The 22945-nt window shown below is 44.6% G+C and overlaps 1 protein-coding gene across 9 annotated transcripts in view; it reads left to right on the top strand.

Moving 5' to 3' along the window:
- Positions 1-22044, top strand: part of LOC116992901 (protein spire homolog 1-like) — a 44588-nt gene extending 22544 nt beyond the window's left edge. For 6 of the 9 annotated variants that reach the window (XM_042779043.1, XM_042779044.1, XM_042779045.1 and 3 more), the window contains 5 exons: positions 1035-1166; positions 2496-2560; positions 3401-3428; positions 3829-3971; positions 5126-5534. In XM_042779043.1, coding sequence (XP_042634977.1) covers positions 1035-1166; positions 2496-2560; positions 3401-3428; positions 3829-3971; positions 5126-5297 — 540 coding nt within the window. In that variant the 3' untranslated portion in view covers positions 5298-5534. Of the gene's footprint in view, positions 1-1034; positions 1167-2495; positions 2561-3400; positions 3429-3828; positions 3972-5125; positions 5535-22021 lie in introns of those variants that run through there. The other 3 variants (XM_042779049.1, XM_042779048.1, XM_042779050.1) reach the window with 3 other exon arrangements.
- The last annotated feature ends 901 nt before the right edge of the window (positions 22045-22945 follow it).

Genomic DNA, 22945 nt, shown 5'->3' on the forward strand with positions numbered 1-22945 from the left:
GACTTTCACCTTGATCCTCATGAAAGCAGTAAGCATGCTCTATGGATTTTGTCATGGGACATATGGTATACCCACCTGAAGTTGGTATGTTAGTCTTTCCTTGGAGACAGCTTAAGAGAAGACTGGATGCTGTAGTGTCTTTGTGGTGGCTTTCCCCTTTGAATGATATGCAATATAGTTGTTTCTCGTACAAGAGAAAAATACCATGACATTACTTGAAAGTGTCCATCAAGCACTTTCTCAAGCAGACTGCAATTGAGAATGAGACTATCCTGCTTTCTTCATGTCCCTCCCTTCTCTCTAGATTCTGATATGCTCACAAGTATCTAAGTTGCAGTAAAGGGCAATAAGTAGTTAACAAAATGTGGACAGCACAGCATCAGTGACTTTTAAATGTATAATATATGTAGAACTGAAGTTATCAGGCTCTGAATGATGGCTGTGGGATAAATACTGGGGTCTGTGTGCTTCTATGCAACCCTCTGAATTACAGCCTCACCCTGTTCTGCCCTGGCAAGGTGTGTTGTGCCCTTGTCTCTTACATTCCTTCTGCATCCCTCCTTGCCCCACCCTGGCAAGTCACTAACTGACCTCTCGCATGCCTCTTTGTTCAGCAGTGTGGTAGGGGATGCAGGTGTGTTGGAGATTAAAGCACAGTTGTCTCTCCTGGCTGACCATGAGACCAGAGCTTCCATTTGTATGGGGCCAGTAGGTCTTAGGCAAGAGAGTATTATGTTGTGGAAAGGAATTTTGTATCCAGGAGAGGCCAGGGTGGCATCTGTTCTGAGGCCTGTTCCTAAGGGTGAAATGTCTCAAAGGAATCTACCTGAAAACTGTAGCAACCACTCACCTGCCTGTAGTAGTTTCTCTGCTATTGTTGTCAAAGAGTTAGTCACCTGATACTCCCCATCACAAGCAAAACAGGGCCTTGAAAAAAAATGCTCCTGATCCTTTGGCACTCAGTTTTGAGATGATGTCCCCAAATAGCTGTCGTCTTCAGCTGTATCTGATGTTTAACTTCTGTCTTTCAATAGGATTGTCCCTTTCCTACCAAGTGGCCATCACCAACCATTGCTGAGCTGATTGGAACCAGATATGCAATGATGGTGCTGGAAAAGCAAGGCCTCTTCCAAGGAGGTAGTGATGGAGTCTTTCCAAGAGCAAAGGTATGTTTCTCCTCTTTCTCTTCCTGCTGCCCTTGCCTTTTTCAAAAGCTGGTTTCATGGCTCTCAGTCCTGAACCGCAGAGGCACCCTCTGCCTTGACTTATCCTGTTCATAACAGCTGATCTGAGTTTGGGCCTAGGCTGGAAAAAATTTTTAATATTTGTGTAGTGATGGCTTCTAATCTAGCTTAAGCTGTGTAAATTGCCTAGAAAGTAGCCCAGCCTTTGCTTGCTGCTTCTTGTCTTATTTCCATGCAAGGAGAGCTGACTGCCATGACCATTGGTCAGGTCTGAAATCCCAAAGTAAATAGTTGGGATTTGGTAATGCTAAACAGTGAAACGGGCGCTTCACTCAGGCTCCCACACCCAAGTTGTGCTGACTCAAACCACCTTGCCAAGTGGACATGAACGTGGGGGAGATGAGGGGGACAGGGAAGGAGCTGTAAGAGCTGTATAGCTCAGGGCTGTTGGTTATTCACGTTTCTCGACTTCTGGCTTATTCCGGAATCTCCTTTAGAGGGGGTGTGGCAACCAACCCTCCAGAGCAGATGTGTGGAGTACAAGCCCTTTGCAACACAGATGTGATGAAGTCTGTGCTTCTTGGCTTTTGGGTCATTTTTCTGCACTCATTTATTTAGCAGTATGGACAGAGTCAAAGGTCCTACTAGCAGAGCCATGCTACTTCCACAAGCTCTTTGATGCTCCTGAGACTGAATCCTTGTTTTCTTCTCACCTTACTGACCCTGCTTTAACTTGTCTGCTCTATGACTATTCTAAAATGGCTTTCTTACCCACTGCTGCTTTTTTAGCTTTCTCAAGTTGTACTTCTCAAGATAATACCATTTCTGACTGCCAGCTGTGTATGAATGTGCTCTTTTTTATAAAGTTCAAGTGACTCATCAGCTTCCTTATGACTAATTTTTTGCTTCAGGATTGAATTCAAATTTGCCCTGATTTAATCTCTTTGGGATTGCTGCAGTCTACCTCAAAGAATGTCTCTCTTCTTCCTTCTCTCTTAACTAGCTACTGTTACACTCTTGCACAATACAGCTATTGTTTGTTCAAGAGCCTTTTTTTAAACTCCTGTTGTCTCGCAGCTGCCCCAAACCTCTGCATTATAAAAACACTGGCTTACAAGTAAGAAACTTTTTTTTGCCTTTTTAGCTTTTAATTCCTGTGTCTTTGCTATCCTTTATTGGATCTCCGTTATAGTATATGAAACTAAAGCCTTTAGAAGGTTTGTTTACATGCTTGCTCATAGGCAGGCAGTGGATACTATTGGTACAAAGATGTTTCCCATTTACATTCACAAATAACTTTCCTTTCCACAGATCTGTTTCAGCTGCCATAAGCAGATGTTTCTTAAGTGGCCTTACAACTGTTACCTCTGCAGCAGGTGAGCTGGTACAAAAGAACTGAATGAGGAGGGAGAAAAGAGTGAAAGAACAGTGCTGAGAATTCTCAGTACTCGTCAGTTGTACTACTGGATAGGAACAGGTTGCTGAGCCCTTCAGCTTTGCCTTACTGCACGAGTCAGGCTGAAGTGTCTACAGCTGGGAAGGATATGGAAAATTTTGTCTCTGAAATCATATCTCAGTTTTAACTCTTAGTATTAAGTCACCAATCGCCAAATTTCCTGTGCCAGTATTAAATTAGTTTCTCTGAGATCACCCTCTTGTGTTTTACTTTAAAGATTTGCTCAAGCTAAGGGCTTGAACAGGTTCTGGGAGAGGGTCTACACCATAATCTTCTGTTAAGGAATGAAAAAGAGAATTCCAGACCTTGTGGCTGGGAAAGGAGTTGATCCTGCTTGTATCCACTTATTTGTCAGAGGCTTTCTGTTCATGGGAGAGTGGGAGATGAACTTCAGGCGCATTAAGGCTCACTTAAATCTATTTGAAGCCGTTGGGAGGCACTGAATTGATTATAAGCAGCAAGTAAACAACCACTGGAAATTGAGCAACTGTCTGGTGGTAGTGCTGGGTGAAGCATAATGAGCATTTGCAGATAAAGCCTTGAAGCTATGGATGTTGACACATTTCATATGATTTAAACTACCAGAAATAGGAAGGCTGGCAAACTGAATAATGGAGTTCTCAGCTTGCTCACTTTGCCATCAAATGATTCTGCCACAATAATGAATTCAGACTTACTTGGGAATGTTCCCTGTAGCTGCAATATTGGTATCTGCTGAGCTTTACTAAAATAATTATGCTGAAGACTTTTTTTCTTTCAGGGTTGTCTGCTGTGACTGCTGTGTTAAGGCAAGTCTAGTCTTTTAAACAGCATATGGGAATTTTACATTTTCTGCTTTCCCTCCTCCTCACCTACTCATAAGAAGCTTTCCTTCATCTCACTGATACCTCAAATACACTCTAGCTTTTTTCTAAGAAAATAGAGGGAATAGTATGAGGTGTAAAAGTGGCCAGGATGACACAGATATCTCGTGTCATACTCAGCTAATGCAACTCTGGTTCTTCTTTCTTTTGTCCTGTGTAAAGTGTTGGGATTACACTGGACTCCTTTTATACATGGGTCAGAAGGTTTACTGCATTAACGTCTACATTTTAATTGCACCAATAAATAAATTGCATTGTATGCAAACTGTCCTGCTAAGGAGGGTGTGTTTCCCTGAGAACTCAGGTGGCTTTATTGTTGTTCTAGATGTCTGTGCCCTTCAGAACATGTGTACATCTCCCACTTCAATTCCTAAAATTCTTGAGGCTCTCCAGAGAGGAGGATCCAGCTACTCAAGAGCAGAAGAGGTTTCAGTTGCTACATGAAATAAAGCACCAGCAGTATTTTGGGTAAGCTGGGACAGGGTTGTTCTATTTTTTGAATTAGTAACTGGTGGCATCTTTCAAGGTAAAGATACAAACATGCAGACAGCAGTATGTAATATTGGACTGGTCCACTGAATGTTCTGTTCAATGACTGGTTTTAGCCACTGGTCTAACTAGTCCACAGTTCTCTGGAAGTATTATGGATTTTAGATGATCCAAAGGGAGGAAGTGTAGGTGCTATGAAATGCATTTTGTGTTTTAACTATCAGGTTTGTGACATGGATTTAAAAGTGCCCATGTTAGCCTAGACATAGAAGGTTCCTTGTAATAGCTTCATAATATGAGAATTTCCAGGCCCTATCACATTCTACCACAGCTGGAGGTCTGTCACTACAACCCAGGAGTAGCCCCTTTCTACTTAGACATTAAATATTGTAATTGTGGCTCAGGTGTAACTGGCTAAATAGTGATACCACAAATTGTTTTTCAGTCCCTCCATGCACATACAGATCTTCTCCTTTTTGTCCTCTGAAAATGAATTATTCTGAAAAGAGCTTTTGACAGTTCTGGGTGAAAAAGATAAGGTGCATGTAAGTGCAATATACAGGACTGAAAACATAAGTTATCTCTTCATATTCTCTTCTTTCCAAAGCATTTAAATTTTCTACTGGGTAAACTGGTACCTTCTTTTTCTTCCTATGAAACCATTCTTTAATCTAGCCAGAATAAAGTCACAGTAGTTTCTAGTTCTAAGGCTGGCAGTTCAGTTGCCAAAAACTAGGAGTAGTGTTCATTACTGAAGTTAACTGCATGGGACAGGCGTGTTTTGGTCTGTGTTGAAATGCAAGTGCTGCAGAAGAGGCCTGAGCCTGCATTGCTGTCATATTGCAGGATGGCAAAAAAAGAATCCTGCTGCATGAGGATGCAGTCATAACCTTGGACCAGACACAGATATCCATTAGCCCTTTGGCTGATATACTGTCAATAGAGAGGCGGTGCCAGTAAATGAAGCTGGTCTGGTGCTTTTTATCCTTTCTAAGTGGTACTGATGGCTCTTTCGTACCTACTCATTTGGCTAAATCACTTAGCAGCCTGGGAGAAGGGTGGAAGAGCACCATGCCCTATAACAGAAACCTGGGTCAGCTTTCCTGCTTTTGTTTTTCTCTCTGCCCCTCCAGTGTACCCATTGTTTTGGAGCCCCATGGCCTAGCACAGTCCCTGTGCTGTTACACAGGGACCATGGCAGACTGGCTGACTGCAGACATCTGCACGTGGTGTGAGCAATACCTGCTGAATGTGGCTTCCAGTCAACAGCACAGCATCCCTCTCAGGAGAATTTCCTGGGCTTGAACCAAGCTGGAATGATTCTGCCCTACTTTTCTCCTGTCACTTGTTATGTACCTGAAATAAATGAAACAGTTTTATGCACTTACTGACATAAAGGCCTAAATGAAAGACCTCCCTGCTGGTTAGTCTAAGCAGGAAGCATAGTTAACACTTCTGTATTGTGAAGTATTCTAAAGCTTTGTGGGTTTTAGATTTTAATTCTTTTTATGTGTCTTGTGGAAAATAAATGTTGAAGCACTATCACGCTCTAGCATTTCTTTCTTTGCACCTGCAGCTCTAATTGTTCCGCAGCATTTTTTGCATTCATTGCTGGGCAGACTTCATCCAATGTACTGAGCAAAGGGAAACTTTTAACCAAAAACCCCCCATTTGTGAAAGGCTTGGAAAGTGGAGCTCTCAGTTATGTGATCACATCACCCTGCATTTTGCAAACACTCCTTCCTGACTACTCATAGCACTTAAAGCTCATAGCTTTGGTGCATGCAAAATGGCTGCTCTATCTGCTTGCATTAGGAAGCAGATTTGATTTAGGAAGCTTGTTTTGATTTTTTTTTTCTTTTTTCTGTGCACCTCACAGAAGTACCCCTCAGTATTGTCATCATCTGAAGAACAGAGAGTCATTCTTGAGAGATTCTTGCTCATTGTCTTGGCCTTAAGCCTTTGCTCTGGAATAAACTGGACTATTGCAATATTCCAGAGATTTTTTGTGTATGTTTAAAACAAAAATTGAGATAGTGGCCAGTATATTTATTTATCCCTGTATGGAAGGGATGTAGGGCCTGATGGAGTTTGCCTTGGTGAGTTTTGCAGGGCCTGGATAGACAGTGTTGAATGGACTTGTAGCTGGAATGAGTCATGTTGAAGAAAATATTGGCTGGGAAGGGCCAGCTCTAGATAGAGGAGAAGGGAAGAAAGACATGTTTAAGCTGAGCCCAGGGTCTGCATCCAAACTGCCAGAAGGGTCAATACCTCCAGCTGACTTGCACTGGCCTGACTTTGCTTCCTTCCAAGTGCCTGTCTGCAAGCTGCTGCCTACTTGCAGGTTTGGGCAAGCTCTGCAAGTAAATGAATGTGGGGAAGCTGGAGCTTGAGCTTCCTTTTGGAGCAAGTTCAAGTGTTCCTCTTCCTTCAGTCAATTAGGAGAGGTGCAGCATGCCTGCCAGGTCCCCTCCTGTATGTGCCAGTTGCTGGTACTGCTGGGAGGCACATCCCTTATCAGGCAGGTGGGCTCCTTGCAGGCTGCAGGGAATGGTAGCCAAGCCACAGGTGTGCTTGCTGGCAGGATGGGCACAGTGTGGGGCCAGGGGCATGAGGCACTCTGGGATGCTTGCTGAGTGAGGTAGTTTAGAGAGAGCCAGAAATGAGCTGAGATGAGCCTGCTTTAAGTAAGTGTAAGGCCAAAGTGCTGCTCGGAGCCTGGGTGCAGCAGCCAGGAGAGAAGATGTCCCTATGGCATTGAGCTAGACTTGACTTCACCGGTGGGGCAAAGGTAGTTCTTGGTTCCGAGTCTTGTACATCTGTTGTGGGGTCACATGGGCTTGTTTCACTGCATCTCCCTATTCTGTGACCGTGGCGGGTGATGAAACGCCCTCGCTTGCAGCACAGACAGGAAAAGTGTGAGGGAGCAGTCTGTGCTAAGGGACAGCCTGACCTTCCAGTCTATCCCTGATGTAGCATGCTGATGGAATAACCCCCGCTGCCATCGCTCCTCTCAAAGCCAATGGTTGCAGTGGCCGCGGGACAGTGGCAGTGGAGCCTCTGTCCCCTGCGTCCGACTGAAGCTGGGCCTGCTTCACCTCCTGCCCGCCAGGGGGCAGCCGCGGGCCGCGCCTCCCACAGCCGGGGCGGCGAACTCGGCCTATCTCAAAAATAACACAGATTTACCTCAAAACACAGATTTTACCGTCCTCATTTATTTTTACTTAATTTTGTCCTTCTCATGGCACTTCCCCAATCCGGGAAGGTCCACTGGCGCACAGGTGACGGCAGGGGGGAAGGTGAGGGCATATGGGTCAAAGCCAGCTGGGACAGAGACACGGGACGCGAAAAGGAGGTTTTAGGTAGAGGGGAGAGGCCTGACTGCAGTAACATTGTGTGGCTGTCAGAGTAATTTGGTGTTTGCTGTTTGAAACCAGTTGGAGAAACGTGCTTCGGTAGAATCACATAATGGCTTGGGTTGGAAGGGACCTTAAAGAACCTCTCATTCCAACCCTCTGCCGTGGGCAGGGACACCTTCCAGTAGATCAGGTTGCTCCAAGCCCTATCCGGTCTGGCCTTGACCCTTTCCAAGGAGGATGGTGAAGTGTCCGGAGGGGAAGCCTTATTAGCAGTGGCTGAGGTCACTTGGTACAAACCTGCTTGAAAAACCTCACCCTGGCACTGCTGCCAGCGCCTTCTCATCCAGGTTAAAGCTGGCTTTGAGGGGGGGGTTTCACCCTACATCTGATTGAGTTTGGCTTAATTTTTTTGTTAGGTTTTGTTATAAAGGATAACCATAAGGACTTTCATTCTGCACACTTCATAGAACTGTAGATGTAGTGTTGGGCAGGATTAGAATTTAAAACTGTGTGGGCAAATGGTCTGGAAGAAACAGGAGGCAGTTGAATAAGGAGAAGTGGAAGGTGATACACTTGAGCAACAATATGAACTCTCAGAGTACAGGGGAAGGAATGATGGGTTAAGTAGCAATTCTCCAGAAAAAGGATCAAAAACTGAATGCAAGTCAGCTATGTTATGGTGTTGAGGTGATGGAAAATAAGTTAAGGGGAGATGTGGTGTAATTGGATCCAGCCCAGGATCCAGGGAGAACAAGCGGAAATGGAGAAAACCATTACCTACCAGGGAAGCCTGAAAGAACTGAAATTCTCTAACCCAAAGGAGGAGAGAACTGAAGTCTTTAAACATATAACAAGGCATAATCATTGCTCCTTGTCTGTGATGGAGGAGAGGAGAGGGGAAAAAAAAGAAAAAAGGCTTAAGTCACAGCAGGAAAGGCTCAATTTAGATGTTAGGAAAAACTTTCAAATGACAGGGATAATAAAGAATAGACTGCCTAGGGAGTGGAGAGCTTTAAGATCAACTTAAGCAACATCTGTCAGGGATGTCCGAGGTTTAGGTGATCCTGCTTGGGTTAGTGGAATGGACTGGTCTGACCTTTCAAGGTCCCTTTCAGCCCTAATTTTTCAGTGGTTCTTCGGGCTGACATTAATCTTCTTAATGGTATTTAAACAGTCAGCAGCTTCTCTTAAGTAACTGCTAGCAAGTCTCTTCTCTTGCCTGCGGTTTAAAATTAACTTAATTTCCATGCATCACTTTCGCCCTCCAGCTCCCAAGTCCTGCATAGTGAACCAGCAGTTTAATTCCTTGACTGCTTGTCAGTACCTTCCTTGTGGTTCTGTAGCTACACAAGATAAAAAAGAAAGGCTAGAAATGCTGCATATTGGTGGCTATGCCATCAGTGTGAGGGTGCCCTCGTTTTCTGAATTTATACACAGGAGATATCGTCCTCCTTCTTGAGATAGCCGAGTCTCATATACGGGTATTTCATTTTGTGTGCTTCAGGGACCTGCCTTTCCATGTTGCCTGCAGCCTTCTGAGGCAGTTTGTCTTGCCCTGCCTCTGGCTAAGGCTGGCCTGTGTCTGAAAGGAATCATGTCAGACCATGGGCCTTTGCTGTGCTGTCAGTTTTGTCACAGGGGTCTGGAGCACTATTCTTATGAAGAGCATCTGAATGACCTGGGGGAATTTAGCCTGGAGAAAAGCAGGCTCAGAGAAGGCCTTATCACTCTTTACAGCTACCAGAAAGGAGGCTGTATCCAGGTGGGGGTCAGTCTCTTCTCCCAGGTAACGAGTAACAGAACAAGAGGAAGTCACTAGGAGAGGTTAGATTGGATGTGAGGAAAAATTTCTTCACTGAAAGGGCTGTCTAACCCTGGAATGGGCTGCCCAGGGAAAGGGCAGAGTCACTTTCCCTGGAAGTGTTCAAAAACTCTGTGGGTGTGGCACTTGGAGTCATGGTTTAGTGGAGAACATTGTGGTACTGGGTTAATGGTTGGACTCCATGATCTTAGAGGTCTTTTTTAACCTTAACAATTCTACAGCTCTACGATAAGGTTTGAGTGTCCGAGTGCAGACACTGCCCAAGGTGTGTGGCACTTCTGTGTAACAATGTGTACAACAACAGGCACTGTAATTAACACACTGTCCACAAGTGATGGCTCTTCAAATGGTTCAGAACCCAGAAAGAAGTCTGAAGTTGGCCCTGGGGCTGGGTTCCCTGAAGTTAGTAATTAGGTGAATTACATTTTTCATCTGCCAGCAACAGAGTAAGAGAGAGAGAAAAGGTCAAGCCATGGTGAGCAGTATCTGGTCCTTGACTAGTGCTGTTGGAAAACAGGAGAGCTGGCGAGTGTGTCCTGAAGGCAGCATGTCTGCAATTTCTTAGTTTTTTGTCTAAAACAGAAAAGATGGCATTTTCATAGCTGGGAAAAACAGTCCCAAAGGAGAAAGGGAGCCACTGCCTGAAAGTCCTCTCCTTTGAAAAAAGAGCTCTCTACCAGGCACTAAACTGCATGTATGGAGTGGGGATAGGGGTGGGATTTGACCCTGCTCAGTGTGACCATGAAAACTGGGTGAATATGGCACCAAGAGGATCACAGCTAGGAGATCAGCAATACAGGAGAGAGCTGTAAACCAAAACAGGTTATCCGTAGTCAGGAAAAAATGAGGTTTCCAAACCTTTGTTGTATGCTCTTTAGTTATTTATCTAAACCAGAAAAGGTGACATTTCTATAGCTGAGAAAAATCATCCCTAATGAGAGAGGGAACCACAAATATCTGCCCACAGAGGAGCAGTCACAACTTCTCCACTAATCTCATGAAGTGGTTTTAATCAAACCAAGATAATTGTGGACACAATACAGGCACCTCACATTTCCTTTTGTTAACTGAGCAAGATCTGTCTTATCTCTGTGTGACAAGCATTAAGAACTTTATTCCATATGTGTGAGTAACGTATAAAGAAATGCGTGGCCACCCACGGCAGCAGGTTGGAACACAGGGCCTTTCACTCTCAGCACTGAGCTCCTTCTTGCAGACCAGGCTGCCAGCTCCCAGACGTGTCGGGGCTGTTATTTATACACGTAATAAAACGCCACCTGAATGCAGCTGGAGTCCTACCTTCGAGCAACGCTAGCACGCCAGGGACTTTCTTTACAGCTATTTCACTTTGCCTCTCTTGATGCTGGGAATGAGAGTTTCAGGTGTGCTTCCCTTTTAAAAAAACACTGTGAAATATGCATATGTTGAAGTGGGTTGTGCTTTTGTGGAGTCTATATCCCAAACTATATAGTAGCTGCTTTGTGCACAAATTTTACTATTCCACTCCAGTGAAAATATATTTGTCAGAACCACAACAGTATGAACCTGACTCATTAAATAATACCTCATTTTTTTTAAGGGAATGTTGGGAGTAATACAGATAGAGCAAGCTTATAAGGTCTTCACAAGGAAAGGGTGAAGCAAGCTTACTCCTTAACTGCTGCAATTTGGGAGAGGTGTTTTTGGAAGTGCTATAAAAACTTTCTCAATATATTCTGAATGCCGCTGTATCCCACAAGATTTTGGGAAAGGATGAGATTAGCCACTTAAATGTAAATTCATTTGAACAAAGCAATTTATGTGAAATACAGTAGGATTTTTCAAGGTAAGACAAAATCATGACCTTTTTCATTTTTTGTCCAGGCACCTGGGAAACTCAGGACCAGTTACACTTAAGCACTGTGCATTTCAGGCATTGCAAACTCAAAAGTTCCCCAAGTGAGGGGTGCTGCCAGCTGCAGTGAGCTTGATCTGGGCTTAGCTCTGGAGCTGGAGCCAGACAGAATGCTGACGCAGTATGGCTGCAGGCCTTTCTGCTGTTTTTACTCTGTGGAGTTTTTATGAGACCATATCTGTCAAATGTATGTGTGAAGATAAATCAAACAAGCACAGCCACGGCTGTTAAATAAATGTGAAATCTGAGTGGCTTCCAGCAGCCCCTCAGTCCCTCCCCCTCGGCTGCCATGTGTACTGAGTGTTTTATAGACACAGCACGGCAAAGGATGGCTGGTTATGAGAAAGGGAAAGCAGGGGGGAGGCAGCTCCAAGGGAAGGGGTTGATCTTGCAGGGGGAAGCAGAGAGGCTACAAGAGGTTTGGGGCTCATGCTGCTGAAATTTGGGTCTGGAAAGAGCCTGGTTTGAATCTTGATGACTTTGAATCTTGAAGGAGAAACTCAAATTCCATCAGGGATGTGGTCTGACTGCTGTGAAGGCATCCTAAATGCAATGAAGATTGGGATTCAGCAGAGCAGACAGGAAGGCACTCCATGCAGAAGTCTAATGAGATAGACCACGTTTGGAGCTAATGTTGTGTGAGCACTACAAGGTTCCTGCTCCTTGAATACCAAAGCATGAGACGGATGTCAAGCTTCTGTATGCTTCACAGCCTGTCTTCTCCTGGAAAATAAAATAATCTTGACCTGATCATTATTCACATTTTCCCCCTATTCCCCAAACTGTTCTTCCCCAGGGAGAAGGATGGTCCTTCCAAGATCAGGGTTGAGGTTACTGACAGGTCAGGGAGGGCAAGGTCAGGCTTGAAGCTGACTGTCTGAGCCAAAGCTGTCCCACATAGCAAGAGGGCTTGCAGTTTCCAAAGCCATCAATCTCCACACTTTCACCAGCTATTCACCTCTCCCAGTTTAAAGTGGAAGAAAATACAGCCAACCTCTTCAAGTCCTTGTGTCCTGCCTTGGAGAGCTGCATTCCTGCTCTCAAGTACTCAGTCACTGAAACAGAATAGCCTATATATCACTCCCATTGTTTTATTTGGGGGTTGAAATTGAATCAATGTATCTGAAGGCTACTGTAATCAGGAAACGATTTTTCTCATTTCTGACAATGGGGCTGCTTCTGCCACCAAGAAAGCATTACTCGCTTCTCCCTGGCTGCACTGGGGTTTGGCTGAAGGTGCTTGTTTGCCCTGGCACACAGGGAGAGCATCCTTCCCAAGGGGATGGGGACTCAACAGGGGTCCAGGCTCATGAACCACATGATAGCAAAGCGTACAATGCTCGTGAAAAGGGTGAAGCAGGAGGGGCTATGCCATGTGCTCTGGACATGGCCTGGAAGGCAGGAGTGTGGGGCAACAAATATTTGATGAGGCTTCTACATCTGTGATAACATTGTGCCTCCCTCTATTTTTAATGCTGACTGACATTAGGAGAAGACTTGACCCTTAGGAATATAGTATGCTGCGCACAGCAGCTTTTAAGGCAGCTTCTGGTCCTTCTGTGTCTATCACCAACATTGAGCTGAATGAAAATAAATACTCAGAGATGCGTTTTGCCAGTAAAAATACACAAGGAAAGAGAAGGCTAGTACTAACAAGTGCATTTCTGATTAATTGCTAGTGCAATGCAAAATTATTATTAGCAATAATTAGCAGTGCACATGAAACTGCCATTGAACAAATAATCTATGAACACTCAGAAGGCTGGGAAAACACTTACAAGAAATCTTTCTTTGAAAGTAAATAATTTAGATTGGATTTTGGGAGCTCATAGGGACAGGTTGCTTTGTTGATATGCTGGCACTGTTACTTTCATTAAAATCTAAATCAGCCAGTTTACACAAGCTGAAAATCTTATTCCAAGTTTTCTATTGATCATCAGAGTCATTATTAAAGCTGAATATTTAAGGGACATCTGCTGTCCTGGCTATTGGAGTAAAGCTCCCCACACTGGGATGTGTAATGTGCCCTAAGGCACAAGCAGCACGGACAGTGCTTGGGCGCCAGACCTGCCATCATTCTCTTTGCTTAGTCCAGAGGAGACAGGCACTGCTGGTGACACGGACCATGAAGGCAAATCACGGGTATCTCACCTCCTGCAGGCCTATCCTTCCATTCCTGTCACCATGAGTGATGCTGGCTGCAGGCAGCTTCCTTCTACAGCTACTTCCTCACCCCATCTCTCCAGTGGCACTGGGAGCAGCAAGCCCTACCTCCAGGGCTTTCAGTGCTGTCCCATCTAGCCTTGCATCCTTCGCCTTCCTAGGACAAGGTTGGTCTGGATGGGTGCCTCCTCATCCTCAGGCATTCAGCAGCAGCTGGAGAAGTGCAGAAATCTCAGTGACACCTGCTGCAGATGAAGGACTGCATGGGGAGTAAGTGGAAACAGGCCCTATGCAGAGGGAAAAGGAAGTTTTGGGGGGCAGACTGAAGAAGGAGGAAGGAGAAACATCCTAGTATTCCTCCCTTTCTGTCCTAGTGAATACTCCTAACAAGGCCTTCCACATACAGTGGGCCCCTTTCCACACCTCCCCCTCAGCTCCCCCAGGAGAGATGCAGCCTAAACTCAAATCTCTGGTCCCTCTCCAAACCCCTGAGGCAGGACACTGCTGTCATTCCTGACAGCTACCCAGTCTTCTTGAAGCTCTCCCCTTAGGGAGGCCTTATGCCTGGAAACTTTATGTATTCCCTCCACGTATTTGCCCAAACGTTTTTGTGACATCAAGTTTGAATCTTTCTTGCTAAGGTTTAAGTCTGTTATTATTTCTGAACCTCTCTGTTTTGGGCAGGTAGAAGCAACGGGTATTTTTCTCCCCTTGCTGCAATCTTTCATGAAATTACAAGATTTACTGTGCTTATTATAGTTCTTGTTTTCTTAAGGCTAGACTTTACCAAGACTTTCAGATTTTCCTCCCAGATCATGTTCTCTAGACTCTGATGATTCCTTGGGTTTTTCTGTATTTATTTAGCCTGCTTTATTTTATTTTCTTTTTCCAAGAGTATGGCACTGATGACAAACACTTCAGCTTTTAATCTGCATTAAACCTGAACCCTAACCTTAAACCCTAACCCTAACCTTAAACTCTAAACCTTAGCTCCAATAGTTCCATGTCCATATTTGTGCAGTCAGTTATTCCTCAGTTTGGATCCTCAGATAGATTCCTACCACATCCTTTCATTTTTTTCCCTGATGGTTTCTTGAATTCGTCAAGAAATTTGTTGTTTGCTTTTTTAAAAAATTCTAATCCCGTCTTTGATGTCTCTGCAAATCCTTCCAGCTTTGGGTATTCTGCAAATTCAATCATCTTTCTTCTAGTCCACAGTCCAAGTCACAAACAGACTGCAGTTGCAGTCTGTACACCTCTGTTCAATAGGTTCCTATCGGTGGAGAGTGAAGTCTTGCTCACAGCCTCTTGAGTACCAGAGCTGTGTCTGCTCTGCAGTAGATAGACCACACATTCCTTCTTGGTTTATGAGAATTTCATGCAAGACAGTGTCAAAGGACCCACTCGAGTCAAGATACTGACATCTGCTTCTCCTTACTGGCCTGTGAGGTCTGTCTGCTTGTTTTAAAAGGAAATTATATGGGTTTTTTCAAGACCAGACTATGAAGCTAATATTGGTTGCTACTCATCCCATTACATTCCAGTTTCTTACAAATAGCTTTTTTCATTACTAATTCCAGAATTTTTCCTGTAATTAATTAAAATTGAATATAATTCTAGATCTCTTCCCCCCCCAACTCCCCCCCAAAAAGACCTCTTGATTTTAACTTCCCTGGCTTTTACCATGTTTTTATATTAATTCCTAGTTAGTCAGCCTAGAATTACTCTGTACAGATGTCTTCTTTATGCTCAAGGTCAACAGTGGCATTCTAGTCAACCTATTATTTTCTTGTAGTTATATTCCTTTCTCTGACTGGCGTAGAGCTTGCTTGGGCACAACCTGTCTCACTGCCTTCTTAGCTCAGCATCTAGCTGGGTGCAAAAAAATCCCCTTAAGTCTGCTAGTTGCTTCCTGGCTTGATAGTTTGCAGGACACGATGATGAGGCCCACACCTGTAGGTCACCCTCTGCTGTTGATGTTCTTGTTTTCTCCTTGAGCTATAATAGCTACAGAATTTCACCTGGCAGAAGTTCTGGGCCACAAAGCTCAGCATTGGTGCCATCTTCTTTCTTTCTCTTTTTTTAGGCCTTGTCAGAAATTATTTTAATGAATAAGACAGCCACATCTCCTGCCATGCCCAGCAATTATCCATTCCAGCTACTCCACAGAGAGGGAAGAAATCCTGAGGACCACTGGCAAACTGAAGTCTCCCCATTTAGTTACTTTTCTTACCCTTCAAAGTCAAGGTTAGATCTGCGTTAGCATATTGGCAGTGAAGTCTTAGCTGAAGCCAGCTTTGGATAATGTTTGCTCAGGTGTAGTATCTTGGAAGTGAAATCATTGCTGCTCCTTTCCCAGAAAATATAGTCATTGTTTGCCACATTTAATTAAGTTTCCCCCTCTGTTCACACAGTCTCCCCCACACAGATCTGAAGTTAGTTTTACAGTTTCCTCTCAGCCTTCTCCTTTGATCCCAAAGTAGCTGTCACCTCAGTACCTACAGCCCTTCCTTTCTCACCTTGGCCAGCATAAAATGTGTTTGTGTGTTAATGGCTTTCTCCTCAGGGCAGCTGACTCTCTTTACCAGTCAGCTTGATACTGGATGAAATCATTCTCTCTGCTGCTTCAAATATGTCACACATCTATATTTCCCTGCCTGGGTTTTATGTTCCATCCTGGCTTCATTCATAGGAAATGGTTCTGTTTGAGTTAATTTTGTTTTGGAAAGTGAATCCATTGCCAGGGGAATGTGAGAGATTTCCAGAGACTAGGTCCAAGTTTAGTGCAGGAAGGTGCTACACACACAGACTTTGCCACCCACAGCCTGCTGCTGCTGTGCTGCAAGAGGCTGTTTCTTAGAGCCTCCTCAGCACCAGCCGTACTCAAACCAATGTGTTTTGAGTTCTGTAGTGCCTCTGCTCTGGTCAGCTGTGTCTGTGACCTGCTGCCTCCACCTTATCTGGCTTCTGTTAGCCAACTTGTCCTAGACCAGAACTAGAATTAACCCTCAGGTCTGTGCATCTGGGAAAAACCTGCTTCAGTAAACAGAGCTGTATTACAGCAATTGAAGCAGGGCAGGACCAAGCCTTTAGCTTACAGCGAAGAAAGTTTAAAATAGTCAAAAAAAAGGCAACCCAAATCCACTTGACATAAACAAATGACAAAATAACCCCATACTCAAGATCTAAGTGTAATTATGAGTAGTACCATTTTTAGACTACTAGGATAAAGTTCTGCAACAAAAGTTATTAATAAAATGCTTTGCCAGGAGTGTGGCTTCAATAGCGTGACTCAGAAACCTCAATCTACCGACAGCCTGTCTGCTGTAGAGCCTAATATGGATGCTACATTTGGCCATGCCACAGCAGGCTAGATTCAAAGTGCTGGATTAATCTGATTAACCCAAAGGATAAAGCAAAACTGCATTTTCTCTGGTGTGCCATCAAGTCAGAGCTGTTCAGCTCTGGTACTGGGATGGAACAGATTAACAGGCTCCGTCTTGTGGACATGATATATGAAGGGGACTAATGGAGGAGAGAGCTGATTTGAGGAGGCCTGGAAGAGCAAATCTGGAAGGGAAGGAGTGACAGCATGTGAAGTGCCAGAGCAGAGTTGTGTGCAGTTACACACAGGGACCCCAGTGTGCTCCCCCTCTGCTCCTCAGAGGTAAAACCTTAAGCCGCTGTAATCAGTGACAGATGCTGGCTGCTGAACCAGAGCTCTGCTTCATCTCAAGAGAGGGAAGAGAAGAAGGCACAAAAGATGTGTGTTAGAATGGTACACAAAGAACTGTTACAGATTGTAGTCTCTAAAATGAACAAATGTTGTTCTCTAGCATTTGCTGTAGATTAACTTCCAATAAGGAAAGAACCAACATTTGTAGAAAAGAAGGTCTAGAAAAAGTCTCTGTAATTTTATTTTTTTTTGCTATTTTGGTGTATTGCTGTGTCAACAGGCCCATTAAATCCTACTTATATGGATCATTTTCAAATTCATGCTTACACTGTGACTCAAAAGAATGAAGGAAAAAAGTACTTCCATCCAAAAAATGGCTGGCAGAGGTTGAACAAAATGTCTGCTTTGGGAATGATCACTGCCTCTCCCTCTCTCACACATATGCACACATACTCTTGCTGGGCAGATCACTGCAAATGAAGATTACTAAGAAGAGTTAAGGCCAAATCTGAAACAAGGAAAAACACTGTCAGTAGAAACAGCTCAGCAGATGCACATTTATTACACTCATTGCAGCAGCACAGAAAACAAAACAAAACAATTTCTTGGTGTCTGCGTCTGATTTGCCTGCAATGACCTCTTTTCCTTCAATCCAAGTCCTTTCTTTCTGCAGATCTCCATGTATGGTTGGCATTCCACAATTAGGGAAGCATCAATAAATCAGTGACAGACAAGTAAAGACTTCAGCCTTCCCTAGAGCCTGCAGTGCTAAAAGTTCATCTCCAAGCGCTCCCTCCTCATTCCAAGCAGCAGCCAGGGTGCTTAAGGTTTGCGAATAGGAACAGCATGGGCTCGGTGCTGGCCAGGCTCTGAAACTGGAGGTGGCAGTGGGGGGAGATGCAGATAATATTGGATTGAACTGAACATCATTAGATATTGGGCTACACAACGAGCCAAGAACTTGGGTGGTTGCTATTGTTGTGAATCATGGTCAAGAAATGTTGCTATTACATCGGGCTTTACATTGGATTGGGGCCTGATGTGAACTGTGGGGATTCAGCTTTGCAAAACACAAAGACCAAAGAAAGGCTCATGGAGCAAAGGGGCAGAAATGCCTGCATGAAGAGAGTTCAGTGAGGCAGAGAGGATCCAATCAAAGCAAGGCTGTTTCCAACAGGTTGTTTTATTTAGGTTCTGTTGTCCAGGACTCTGTCCAATTCCATTTTTAAGATCTCCCAGGATAGAGATTTCACAATCACTCTGTGAAACCTGTCCCAATGATTAAATATCCTTCTGGACAATATTTTTTTTCCCACTAACTTCCATGAATTTTTCTCTAATTGCAACTTGTGACCATTGTTTCTTGTTCTCTTACTGGCCTCCTCCAAAAGCAGCCAGGCTTTGTCTTCTCCTTAACTTCGTTTAGCCAATTGAATACTGCAAGTTGATTCCCCCATATCCAGGATTCCTTTTTTCCTCCAGTTTAAACAGGTCCCTTTCTTTCAGCTGTTGCTCAGACACTCCTCTGTAGCCCCCACATTTCTTACTGAGCAGTAATTTTCCTCTGTCCTATCTATTTAGACAGTAAGGTCCTTGGGATGGGTATTTGGTACATGCATGGCAAATGGAGTGGAGAGGCAAGGGACATGGATGATCACTTTATAGCTTTCTCCTTGGAGTAATCCTACTCCCTTGCCTTGCTGGAGGTCAGAAAGGGGATGTAATTAAAGTTGCGGGTTCACTTGAGGAATAGGACAAGGAAGGACTGCAGCGCTGAGTGCTTGGTTATGGTCATCTTCTGAAGCAAGATTTGCTGTACCTGAACCCTTCCTGACTTACATTGCACTCATGAATGAGAATCTGCAGTGTCCCTCATCAGCTCCAAAGTTTCCCAGTTATTGCTCTGTTGGCCTAAATCTTTGTTGCAAACCAACCCCAGTTCTCTTCATGCTCCTTCCTTGGACTCTGCAGTCTTTAGGAGAAGCCCTTATGTATTGAAGGGCTGTTAATGCTCCCTCTTAGTTTTTTCTAGACTAAACAAATCCAATTCTTTCAATCTGCCCTCATAGATTATGTTTTTCAAAGCTTTTGTCAAGCTCGCTCCTGCACTTTAGAAGGGTCCCCAGTTTGTTTACCCATTTTGGAGAGTGCTGTGCCCAGTGTCCTCAGGGGCAACTGCAGCACAGTCATTCTCTCCTATGCCTGCCCTGTGAATCTCTCATTAATGGGTCCCATCAAGAGACTTGCCTGTTTTGAAACAGCATGACAATGTTGACTAATTTTTTGTCTGTGATCCTGGGAGCCTTTCCTGCAGCAGTGCTCTTTATCCAATTAGTCCCCATTTTGCATCTGAGTTCCAACACCTCACTGTGGTATTTTGCGCTTGCTCTTGTGTGATTTCCATCCTGCTGATTTGAGACCAATTCTCCAATTTATCTAGATTGTTTTGAAATCTGCTGCTGCTGCCTTCCCCTCCACACAGACCCCATGGCTGCAACTCCTCCCAGTGGTGCACATAAATGTTATCCTGATTTCTTCACAATATCCCTGACGCTGTGGTCCCTATTATCTCCAGTTCTGGGGTCAGGCAAGCTGTTGAATTGCCTGGGGCTTGGGGCTGAACCCTTTTTGCAGCAAACACAGTTGTTAAACTTTTGGGACAGTGTTACAGTGAGCTACACACCTGCTTGTACCAAGATTTCACACACCACAGGTTCCTGGTGGTTTATGAGGCAGTTTTGCAGCACACCAGAGGCTACTGAGTACTGCTGGGCCATGGTCTCTCCTGCTGGTCCTCTGGGAGCAGCATTGACAAGTACAAAGGATTGGGGAAAAAAGCTACCTTGTGGTCCACAGATGTGAGAAACTGAACTGAGAAAATTATCCAGAGGGAAATTTCTGGCAGAAAGATGCACAAAAGGATCAGGCAGACTTCCCTTTATATGGCTTCATAAATGCCTGAAATACCCTGGCCAGCTGGTGAGAGGGAGGTTATCCCAGGGTCCAGCCTCAGGTCCTGGGGGCTTGCACCAGTCCTCTTCTGCTCCCACGAACTCCTGAATGACCCAAGAGCCCCAGGAGGCAGCAGCTCATGCCTGGGACCAGGCGTTTCCTCACAGGCTGAGCCTGGATCAGGACCCCTTCCCCGTGCTCCCTTCGGTGCCTGTCTGTCTCCAGGCCCCGGCTGCCAGGCTGGGATGTGGGTTAGCAGATTTTTTCCACGCTGTTTCTCTGGGATCCCTGACAGAGCCCATCAGAGCTGCCTTTTATCAGCACTGCACGCTTTAGTGAGCCTGTCGTGACTCACACACAATGTGCTCTGTGCCGGATTAATCCGGTTGGCTTTCATGCTCAGGATGTGGGCGATGGGCAAGGGATTGGAGGGGTGAGGGGGGCATGGGGACAGATGTAGGGCTAATGGGGGCTTGGGACATGGGCAGACTTGAGGGCCCTGAAGTACTGAGGAGGGCAACTTTGTTTCAGTATGATCTGGAGAGACAAAGAGACAACAAGCCCAGAAAAATGAAAGGAGAGCAACAGGTGGCATGCTGCCTTCCAGCTGCAGGTACTTGTTGCTCTGACTTTTTAGCAGGAGCCATGCCAGGCACTTGTGCAGAGGTGTTCAGCCCCATCAGTGAGTTTGTTTGCACTGCCACACCATTAACTTCTCTTAGCTTTAACTTCTAACTTCCCATGAGTATCCAAGTTTAAGCTTGAGGGAGCCAAGGGTGGGAGGCAACTCTTGCCACATATACCCACAGAATGTACTGAGTTGGAAGGGACCCACAAGAATAATCGAGTCCAATTCCTGGCCTGCGCAAGAATCGCACCATGTGCCTGAAAGCACTGTCCAAACACTTCTTGAAGTCTGTCAGGCTTGGTGCTGTGACCACTTCCCTGGAGAGCCTGTTCCAATGTCCAACCACCCTCTGGATGAAAAACCTTTTCCTGATATCCACCCTAAACAGCCCCTGACTTGCATCTTGTTTCCTTGAGTCCTGTCACTGGTTACAAGAATGAAGAGATCTGTACCTGCCCCTCCTCTTCCCCTCACGAGGAAGTTGTAACTACTAGGAGGTCTCCCCTCAGTCTCCTCCAGGCTGAAAAAACAAAGCAACCTCAGCCACTCCTCAAAGGTTTCCCCTCCAGACCCTTCACCATCCTTGTGGCCTTCATTTGGAGGTGTTCAAAGCCAGGTTGGATGGGGCTTGGAGTATCCTGGTCTAGTGGAAGGTATCCCTGACCATGACAGGATGGTGGAACTGAAGGAGCTTTAAAATCCCTTCCAACTCAAACCATTCTGTGATTCTATGATTCTACGAAGAGCAGCAAATATAAGACATTGCATGCAGCTACTTTTTATTTACAGTATTACAGTATTTTATAGGTGGAATTTGTTAAAAGCAGAGTTAATCATTTGTCCCAAAGCCATGAGCATGCTGTTACTGTCTGGCTTTGATTGTCTTCTGCTACGTCTTGAGTCCCTCCAGCTCCTGGCATATCCCATGTCATTTCTTCCACCAAATCATCCACTCAGCCAACCATAACTTATCCCCAGCTTGTGGGCTCACATAGTACTGAGCATGTATGGAAGATTTCCTGCAGCTCTGCTGCTCGAGAGACTCAATGTGATACTGGTCCAGCTGGGATCATGTCTGTATGTTGCTGCAGGTACACAAGTATAGTTTGGTGTTCATCTCTGTTACACAGATCTATCCAACCCTAAGACAGGGAGAGACAGATATTTGCTAATTCATGTCCAAAAACATTCTTTGGGGCTGTTAATACTTTTGATTTAGATGTGACATTTGTTTGATATCTAAACACATCTGTTAAAGCAGATCATTCAGGCTTATGTGCCTGTGAAACAGGTAGGTCTGAAGTCCATGAACTGAGAGACAACAATGTTATAGCTCATCTTTCTTCTTTTCTGGACTGCATTTCCAATGTAATTAACATTTCTCAAAAACGTGTTGTTTATGAAATGGATGTCTTCAGAAATGGATGTCTTCAGTCCTCCCTGAAATGTGTGGAAAGCTTAAGGAAAGCTCCTCACTATCATCCCAGTTACCTGAATGCTGTGCAAATTTTGGATCTCTTTCTGCTTATTTACAGAGAATTATTTGCCTCTGAAATAAAGAACTGTGAAGCTGAGCTGAGAGAGTTACTTCTCCTAAAGGTAAAAAATACCCAGTAATTTATGTTCCCTGCATAGTTAATTTCTGTTCGTCCATCAGCGTGGGCAATCAACATGTCTCCTAAATCATGTCCAAACTACAAGAAGAGTGCAGAAATGTCAAATCTGTGTCTTCCAGACTCTCTTTGGAGCAAGTATTCCCATGACAAGAGCTGCAACCTCACTAGTGCCTTTTGGTGACTGTCACAACAGCTCAGCCAGGCACAGAGGAGGGAGCTCAGCCCACCTTCCTGGTACCGATACACTGTGTAGGGCAGGTTATAGGCATTGCTGCTGCCTTCTCTGCTGGCACCTTCCTAGTGGGAACACCACAAGGGACTGGGCAATTGGCCTGTGGTGCCAAACACTGGCCATTCTGGGAGTTTTCCTACAGTACATCACATGAGGGTTTGGGGCTGTCAGTCCAGCACTTGGTTAAATGGCCTGGTTGCTTTTTATATGAAGAGCAGTAAATTTGCTCAGGTGGCCCTGATCTGCACTGACATCTTGGTTAGTGGTTTTGAGGTGTGCAGAATGGAAATAAAATCAAAAATTTGTGCTTTTCTGAACAAAGCCATATGCTTCATAACCTAGACAACATAAAGAAGAAACAGGAAGAAAGACGCAGGAAAGTGTACATATTTCTTGCCAGTTAAAGGTATTCAGTTGAGCAATACATTACCACATAGCTCTTTCTAAGTGGTTGATCATTTCAGCTTCAGTTACCAAGTAACAAGGATTTCCATTCATCTTCATAGAATGGAGAACCTTGTTTTCATTGTTCCAAAAGCTGCTCTTCTGTTTTGCTTTGTCAGCCTTTCACTTTCCTCAGGTGCAAGGCCACGATTTAGCAAGGTGTTTAA

Source organism: Catharus ustulatus, chromosome 2 (genome assembly GCF_009819885.2).
Source record: "Catharus ustulatus isolate bCatUst1 chromosome 2, bCatUst1.pri.v2, whole genome shotgun sequence".
Lineage (NCBI taxonomy): Eukaryota > Metazoa > Chordata > Aves > Passeriformes > Turdidae > Catharus > Catharus ustulatus.